This window comes from Rutilus rutilus (assembly GCF_951802725.1).
Source record: "Rutilus rutilus genome assembly, chromosome: 1".
Taxonomy (NCBI): Eukaryota; Metazoa; Chordata; class Actinopteri; order Cypriniformes; family Leuciscidae; genus Rutilus; species Rutilus rutilus.
Window position 1 is genome coordinate 19,807,674 of NC_140209.1, and position 8,436 is coordinate 19,816,109.

The 8,436-nt window shown below is 37.9% G+C and overlaps 1 protein-coding gene across 1 annotated transcript; it reads right to left on the minus strand.

Annotated features, from left to right (window-relative positions):
• Nucleotides 1-3,783: 3,783 nt before the first annotated feature.
• Nucleotides 3,784-8,229, minus strand: LOC311292155 (GTPase IMAP family member 8-like). The gene is made up of 3 exons (XM_084411727.1): nucleotides 8,006-8,229; nucleotides 5,374-6,027; nucleotides 3,784-5,240 (listed from the first exon to the last, which is right to left on the minus strand). The coding sequence occupies exons 1-3, from the start codon at nucleotides 8,028-8,030 to the stop codon at nucleotides 4,294-4,296; spliced, it is 1,626 nt and encodes a 541-aa protein (XP_084267853.1). The 5' UTR covers nucleotides 8,031-8,229; the 3' UTR covers nucleotides 3,784-4,293.
• Between the last annotated feature and the right edge of the window lie 207 nt (nucleotides 8,230-8,436).

Sequence of the window (8,436 nt, forward strand, 5' to 3'; positions counted from 1 at the left end):
TCACAACAGAACGCAGTTCCTTTTTCCGTATTTTCTCGTCTACCTCACTGATTTTAAAATGATCTACAAGTTCCCATAATTGTTGTTATACAAAAGAATTTAATAATTCCTCTGAAGGATTTTTAATAAATTCTTCTATAGATGACATTCTGTTCTCAAAAAAAATTACACTTTTAAACAAAAAGCAAGTGCATTTATTTCCCTTTCGGAACAAAACAGGTGAAAAAATTATTCAACCAATCAGAAACCACGGCGGTGTACTTCACCCAAAAGCCTGCACAAAAATAAAAAAGGCAAAATAACAAATCAATGCAAAGCTGTGCTAATTCCTACTCAGGAGAAAATGAACAATGTATCCCCTGTAAAAAAGAAAAATGCACTTACTTTTAATGATGACTACTTTTGAACTCATGAGTCAGTTTAAACACAATATCTATGTACGTGTCTCAAAACAACGCGCATACCGAAAGCTCAATATTTTACCTCAATCGAATCGACACCATACCAAATATTAATCAACTTTCCTCTTATGAGCCCCCATTTGTTACGATCTCTTCTGAATCGCAACAAAATAAGGGAGTCACCACACACCACAGCCAATTAATATCCAGCCAAGTATCCAGATCAGATGGTGGACCTGCACCTGGACCCATCCATGATGCATCCCTGAAGTGCCAGCCTCATCAGCCCTGTGAAGGCCTCATCGACACGACCAATCTGACTTCTGACCTGTAATGCTGCCTGGATCATAATTATACACTGTTCGCTCATTGGCCAGAGGAGAACTGGCCCCCAACTGAGCCTCGGTTCTCCCAAGGTTTTTTTCTCCATTCTGTCACTGATGGAGTTTTGGTGCCTTGCCACTGTTGCCTTGGCTTTTGGCTTGCTTTGTTGGGGACATTTAATATTCAACACTAGTATTGATTTGCCTCACTTAAGGTGGATGATGACGCAATTTTCTTCTAGAAACAAACTTTGTTGTATTATTTTCATGTTATCACTGTGAAGCTGCTTTGATGCAATCTGTATTGCAAAAAGCGCTATATAAATAAAGTGACTTGACAGCTCAAATGTCCAACTCCGCTCAGTACAAAATCAAGGGGAGTACTGCAACGGAAAACACTCGAACACTGTTAGCAATAATGATTTAAAAATCCCAAAACAAATATTCTAGTAGTAAGGGGGACATCTTACAATTTTTGCTAAGCCCCTGAGTCTAGCTATCCGGCTAGCATTTCATTGTATCCAGACTCCTAATGGACATTTACTCACTAAACTAACTAATATAGTCATTCTTAAAATTAATATATATATTTTTTTTTTTCACTATAGTTAAATACAACATATACAACTGTATGAGATTATATTTACCGTTTGCTTGACTCTTCATTGTCTGTTGATGTCCTCCGCATTTTGCTTGACTTTTCAGTGCCGACTCCCCCATGGCGTCCAATTTGACTAAATATACATCTGCTGGGACTTTCAGTAACCAGTTCTTATATGGATCAATACTGAGCCAAAAATCAATCATTTGACACTTCCCTGGCATTTGGCCTGATAATTAGCTCTGCGTCATAGGTTCATGCAGGGCTCCGCACCAAGTTTTTTTTTCCAGCTACCTTATACCACAATCATTAGCGCTGTTTCATTCTGTCTTTGACTGGTGCAATTTAAAAAAAAAATCCTATATGCGCTTTCTACTAAACAAAAATGTATTTCAAATTTAATTCAAGCACTTTTATTGACCTGTATTTGTTTTCAATGACTTTCCAGGCCTTGAATCCATGTGTCTGAAATAGGGCTTTGACTTTTGCCAAAAAAACTTATTCAAAGTTCGTGTGTATATTAATATTAATATTCAAATATTTATTAATAATATTTTGACCATTAAAATGCCTTCAGTAAGACCTATATTGGTATCAGACTTAAGTTGTAAATGTTCTGTCCACCAGAGGGCAGTGTATCAGTCAATGTCAATAGGCAGGCAATGATGTTTTCAGAAGAAAAACACACTGTCACGACTGTTTTTTTTATTTATTAAAAACTTTGTCCTTACTCATGATTTTCCCCTGTTTCTTTGGTAACCCAAAGTAGCGCCACACTTTTTCACTTGTTTTTCAAATTGTCAGGAGTGTAGATTTCGAACTCCTCGTCAGGCGTGGTTGTTGTAGGCGTTGGCACCACAGTATATAAACTGGATACAGCGACCCCATAGGTTTCAATGGAGAAAAGTGAACACTACGCTCAGAGAATCAGGAATTACTGATAGTGCCTAGAACAAAACGCCTTCATAAGGGTGATCGGGCGTTTGCGGTAACAAGGCCGAGACAGTGGAATGAGCTGCCGCTATCTATCACGTCTGCAAAATCGCTGTTGATTTTTAAGCATTTGTGTAAATCGCATCTGATGTCGTTAGCCTATAATGAGTAGATGTGACATTCTATATGTTATTTATTGACTGGTCTAGGTATGTCGTTATTTTTATTCCTTATTGGAATCTGTATGTAAAGCATTTTGGTTCAACCCTGGTTGTGTTTTAATAGTGCTATATAAATAAACAAACAGAAACAGAAAAGTGAAGTCAATTAGAAGCTCTCACTTCCTGATGGTCGAGCGTACTGCGCAGACTCAAACTGAGCTTGACGACGTAGATGTGACATGAGCAACCCGTCTGTCTTCTAGTAGCTGTGCCAAGAGAAATTTGAATCATTCCCTTCCGAATCTTGCAGAGACGGAGAGTGTGAGTAGGAGGTGTCCATGAGCTAGGAGCAGGAGCAACTTTTGCTAAGTATTCTGATTAATTATTTTGTCATTTTGCCTCCACGTCCCCCTGATTGCCCGCAAGCTTCTCCTCCTGTCCACATGGCAATCTCTTTACTGTGCGACAGAGAGTCGAGTGGTTGTGACGCAATCGTTAGCCTATTTTTTACAAAAACTGCATCTATGGGGCCATAACGTAAGACAGTGGTTCTCAACTCCAGTCCTCGGGACCCACTGCTCTGCACATTTTGTATGTCTCCCTTATTTAACACACCTGAATCAGATCATCAGCTCATTAGGAGAGACTCCATCAACTGAACTGAGTGTGTCAGATAAGAGAGACATACAAAATGTGCAGAGCAGCGGGTCCTGAGGACTGGAGTTGAGAACCACTGACATAAGATACAAGGTAATGGAGCCTTTTATTCATTTTCGTGTTTCTTTAGAAATAAATAATGGACAAATGGAGTCTTTAAACGCCTCAAATGTAAAGTTATTCGCTGTCAAAGTGACGCCAAAATGAATGGGAGTCAATGGAATGCTAACAGCAGGTGATGGTCTGCTAATCAATGGCGGCGCCCGGGGAAGCTTCAATATTTTCCAAAACACTGCCCCCCTGGTTGGCACGGCCATTGTTTTGGTATACAAAATAGGCACTAACCAGGACGCTAATGTCACCTACAGGAGCCCGGATGACCAATAATAGCCTTGCTAATGAACTCGCGATTCACAACTTCACCAGGCGTAAAAAAGCCTCGGAATCTGAATTGAAAACAACGTTTTCAAGCAAACACATTTATGAAAAATAATGCCCATAACAGGTTCGAATATTAAAGGCTGCCTAATATTCGTTCGAATATCATTATTTTTTTAAATATTTGAATTATATTCGAATAACGAAGTTCGGAGTCAAAGCCCTAGTCTGAAATTCACGTACTTTCAAGAATCGTGGGAACCCTGCTCACAATTCTGAGAAAAAAGTCAGATTTGCGAGTTATAAAGCCAGAATCGTGAGATAAAAATATGTAATTACATTTTTTATTTTCAATCCATGGCAGAATAGCTTCCATACACTTAAGTACATGGAATGTGTAAAATACATTAGCCTCATCAAAAGCTATCAATAAAGAAAACAATATAATACAAAATTCTAAACAACATTTTAAACAGATTTATGTACAATGTTTGCTGGAGCCCCAATAATAATAATAATAATTCGTTACATTTATATAGCGCTTTTTCTGAGACCTCAAAGCGCTTTACATAGATGGGGGAATCTCCTCAACCACCACCAATGTGCAGCATCCACTTGGATGATGCGACGGCAGCCATATTGCGCCAGAACGCCCACCACACACCAGCTTACTGGTGGAGAGGAGACAGAGTGATGAAGCCAATCAGTATATGGGGATGATTAGGAGGCCATGATGGACAGAGGCCAAGGGGCAAATTTGGCCAGGATGCCGGGGTTACACCCCTACTCTTTTTCGAAGGACATCCTGGGATTGTATATTTGATGATTATGGAGTTTTCTCAATGAATTACACACATATCCTGTTTTAGTAGTTTCCCCATGGCCCTGATTACAGCCTCCAGAGAACCACCACCAGGACTGTGTATCGACGCTCTCTTCGATAGAAGAGCAACAGCGATTACGCATATTTCAGCAACAATGAACTTCAGAGCGTCACGTCGACACTCATCTGCCAAACGACAGTATATTTTTTTCCATTCTGTTGGATTGGCTATTTTGTGCTCCTGTTTGTATTGCTGCACTTTTTCACGCAGGTTCCTTCTCTGAATCTCCTGAATGTGTTTCTCTGTTTCATCAAACATGTCATTGGTGAAGTGCGTCCCTCCATTTTCTTCTACCATCTTTGCTATTTTACTGAGCAGATCTTTGATCTGTGGGAAACTGGCAGAGTTGTTGTCCAGAAAGAAGAATCGGTTTCCACAACTCGCTACAAGTTTTTTGAGATCTGGATCACTTTCCTGTAGAAACTGCTCAATGGTTTTATTTTCTTTCTCCAGCTGATCTTTGTGAGTGAAGAGGATCATGGTGTATTTGAGTATGTGTTCTCCAAATGCTTCTTTGAGTTTCTCCACTGTTTTTTTATTCTTCTCAGTGAAACGACCCACTTTAATCACAATAATGAAAGTGTGCGGTCCAGGAGAAGCGAACGTTACACATTTAACCATTTCGTTTATAACTTCCTTCTCACTGAGTTCAGTATCATAAAGTCCAGGTGTGTCGATCACGGAGATCTCTTTACCAAACCTCACCATAGTCTCTAAACTGCACTTTTTCGTCTGAGAGATTGAGCTTGTGGAGGATTCAAACACGTTTCTGCCGATGATGGTGTTTCCAGTGGCGCTTTTCCCAGATCCAGTTTTTCCCAGCAGAACCAGCCTGATCTGGTCTTTCCTCTCAGGAATCACATCAGTCTCATCTGGATCTTCAGCTGGAAACTCTCCTGAAACTACAACAGAAACATCAAATAACATAAATGTGATATTGATTTAAAATCCAACTGCATTTATGATCAGTTACATTTACATTTAATGAATAACTTGCATGTATTTAGGGACTTGATTTATAACAAATCATCTTACAGTTGATATCAGGAGGATCCATTCTTCTTCTGCTTCTTCTTCTTCTTATGATAACATTCCCTCCATTCTTCATCATCATTCCTTCAATCTTCTGCAGGAGTTCTTGCATCTGACTGTCTGACTTTCTCTTGTTATTGAAAAGGTGAAAGTTTCCTCCACATTCAGTGACCAGTCGCTGGAGATCTGCATGATCTTGGTGTTTTAGATGCTCATCAATGGACTCACCCAGATCATCCAGTTCATCTTTGTGTGTGAACAGAATCATGATGTAATTCTGAACTTCAGAACCAAATAAACATTTAATAAAATCCAGGATCTCTTCCTCATTTTGCACAGGTTCCTCTAGAGGAACGGTGAGCAGAACTGCACTGAGACCTTCTGAACATAGTTTGATCAGCTTCTCTTTCAGTTCCTCCAGCTTCTCTTCAGACAGATCTGGATCCAGTAGATCTGGAGAATTAATCACATGCACCTGCTTCTCTCCGATCTGAGTTACTTCATCACAAACTTTAGCTTCTTGTTTCTTCTTACGTTTTTGGACTTTAAACTTTCTTTCTCCCAGTATAGTGTTTCCTGATGAGCTTTTTCCAGAACCATTTCTGCCCATCAGAAGAATCCGGATCACATCTGGACTGGAGATGATCGCCGACAGCTCTGTAAGAGACAGACCTTATGTAAAGTATGATTGTAAAAAATAAGGTCAAGTAAAAATTAAGATTCAAGTGCATTGACATTATGACATTATAAATAAGTTTAAGACCTATTTTACAGTCACATTTGACGCTCCATCGAACGACTGATGCATGGCAATCCATTCCCCCGGACAAACGTATAAGTGAACTAAATTAATAACTTTTTTACAACAAAAATAAACCATCATTGAATTTACTTAAGCTGGAATATTCTCACAGCAAAAACTCCAGTGTTAAATGAACTCTCCTGGGAGTTTATTTGACTTCACACTCAAGAGTGTTATAAGTAACACCTAAAGCAGTGTTAAAATTAATGAGCTAATTAAGTGATTAATTTGATTGATGATTTATCATTATTGAAGACACCTGATCTTAACAAGCAGAATCACTGAAGGAGAAAAACTAATTTTTGAAGCCACCGTTATGGTGATCAGTGTTTGCTTTAGTTGGGCTTTAGACCCTTAAGCTGTTAATATTAGATTAAGTTTGTCTGCTGTACTGAGTTATAACTGCCAGATGAACAAAGAGAAAATTAGATCAGCTGTTCTTGATTATGTTTTGACCTAATCAAAATTTGACTTGAATCACAAAACTCATTTAGAGAGTTGGGTTTACTTTGTTGATTACAGCAGGCCTGTGATTCTGTAGCAAATGATATTCAGCATTTTCAGTATAAGCAAAAATATTTCTTAAAAGTTGTTCTGATTAAAAGGCTATAAAACATTATTTTATTTAGACACACTGACATCAAATGACAATAATAAAGCATGTTGCAGTGCATTCTGGGTGCCACCAATCAAAACTCATTCATGGCTCCTATCATGCATTGCGGTATGAATAAATTATGATCTGAATTGTCTTAGTAATTTCCTTTTCCTAATTGAATATTCTGTTTGTCACCATTGTTGAGATTCATACATTGATTCTTGATGTCTGTGTGTGCCTAAAATATTATTATTAACTTTTTTTATCAGAACAATTTTTTTAGAAATTCTTTGGCTTTTATTGAACATTCAATATATTATGCTGTAGTAATCAACGATATACGTTTAAGTCAGAGATTAGGCTCTAAATGAGTTCAGTGACTCAGGTCAAATGATGATTAGGTTAAAACATAACCAACACCACCTGATCACCTTTTTCTCTTTGTTCATCTGGATGTTATAACTCACTTACAAAAGCCAAACAAAATCTGAAGTAAAAAAATGAAAGGGTCAAGAGCCCAACTAAAGCAAACACTGATCACCATAATGGTGACTTAAAATTGTGATTATTTTCTCCTTCAGTGATTCAGCTTGTTAATATCAGGTATCTTCAATAATGGTCAATCATCACTTAATTATTCACTTAATTATCTCATTAACTTTAACACTGATTCAGTGTTAAGTTAACTCTCTTGAGTGTGGAGTCAAATAAACTCCCAGGAGAGTTTTTGCAGTATAGAAACAAACTTTGTTACATTATTTTCCTGTTATCACAGTAAAGCTGCTTTGAAACAATATGTATTGTAAAAAGCACTATATAAATAATGGTGACTATTACAGTTTGAGAAAATAATTACATTATGAACATTTTATTACAACAATAAGGTAATACTTATTACTTAATACATTATGTGCAGTTTTTACATTTTGAGCTGCTACAAACAGTTTTCTGTTGGTTTTTGGCTTTGCTACTAATCTTGATTATAAAACTATTTTCTTGTGCACTACAAATACTGCCCCCCCACCACACACACACACACACACATACACACACACACACACTTAAACAGAACTTTAATGTGAATCTCTCCCACTAAAGTTACAGTTCCCAAACTTTTATTTAGAGTAAACAAAAAGTCAATTGCAATCCAAAATGAACTGCTTAGAGTTAAATATTCCCCCCATCTAAACGAAACTATCCCTAATGTGCACACAGCGTATCAGACGGTCTCTTACCAGAAGCTGCTGGAGCCGTCGCCATCTTCCCTGGATCTGACCGATTACAAGTCCATGAAAACCCTTCACAGGAAACAAATGCGATTCACATCATAAAAACATCTCTATATATATTTGCAATGGTTTATAGTGCCATCATATCTGCATAAAACACATCTTGCTGTTCAGCTTGAGCTTCATTTCTGTTCTCCTCCTCCCTGCTGCAGTTACATCCTCTTCCTGTTGTTTTCCTGTGGAAGATTCCTGGACATTATTCTCCTTACTATTTTTTTAGTACAGTCTGCAAAAGGTCCTTGACTGGTAGTTGAGAGCAAGAATGATCACGAGACATTCAGCACAAATGAACCGAGAAACAGCAAGAGTTTGTTCAATAAACTTTATTAATTCTGTCAGTAATAATCTCCCACAGATGCTGAACACACTTATTCCAC

What these genes read in the sequence shown, in the direction of transcription:
- LOC311292155 (XM_084411727.1), bottom strand. Translation starts at nt 8,030, where the DNA reads ATGGCGACGGCTCCAGCAGCTTCTG. An exon ending in GACGGCTCCAGCAGCTTCTG is followed by an intron (nt 6,028 to 8,005) that starts GTAAGAGACCGT and finishes TGTCTCTTACAG; the next exon opens with AGCTGTCGGCGATCATCTCC. An exon ending in GGATCCTCCTGATATCAACT is followed by an intron (nt 5,241 to 5,373) that starts GTAAGATGATTT and finishes TTTCTGTTGTAG; the next exon opens with TTTCAGGAGAGTTTCCAGCT.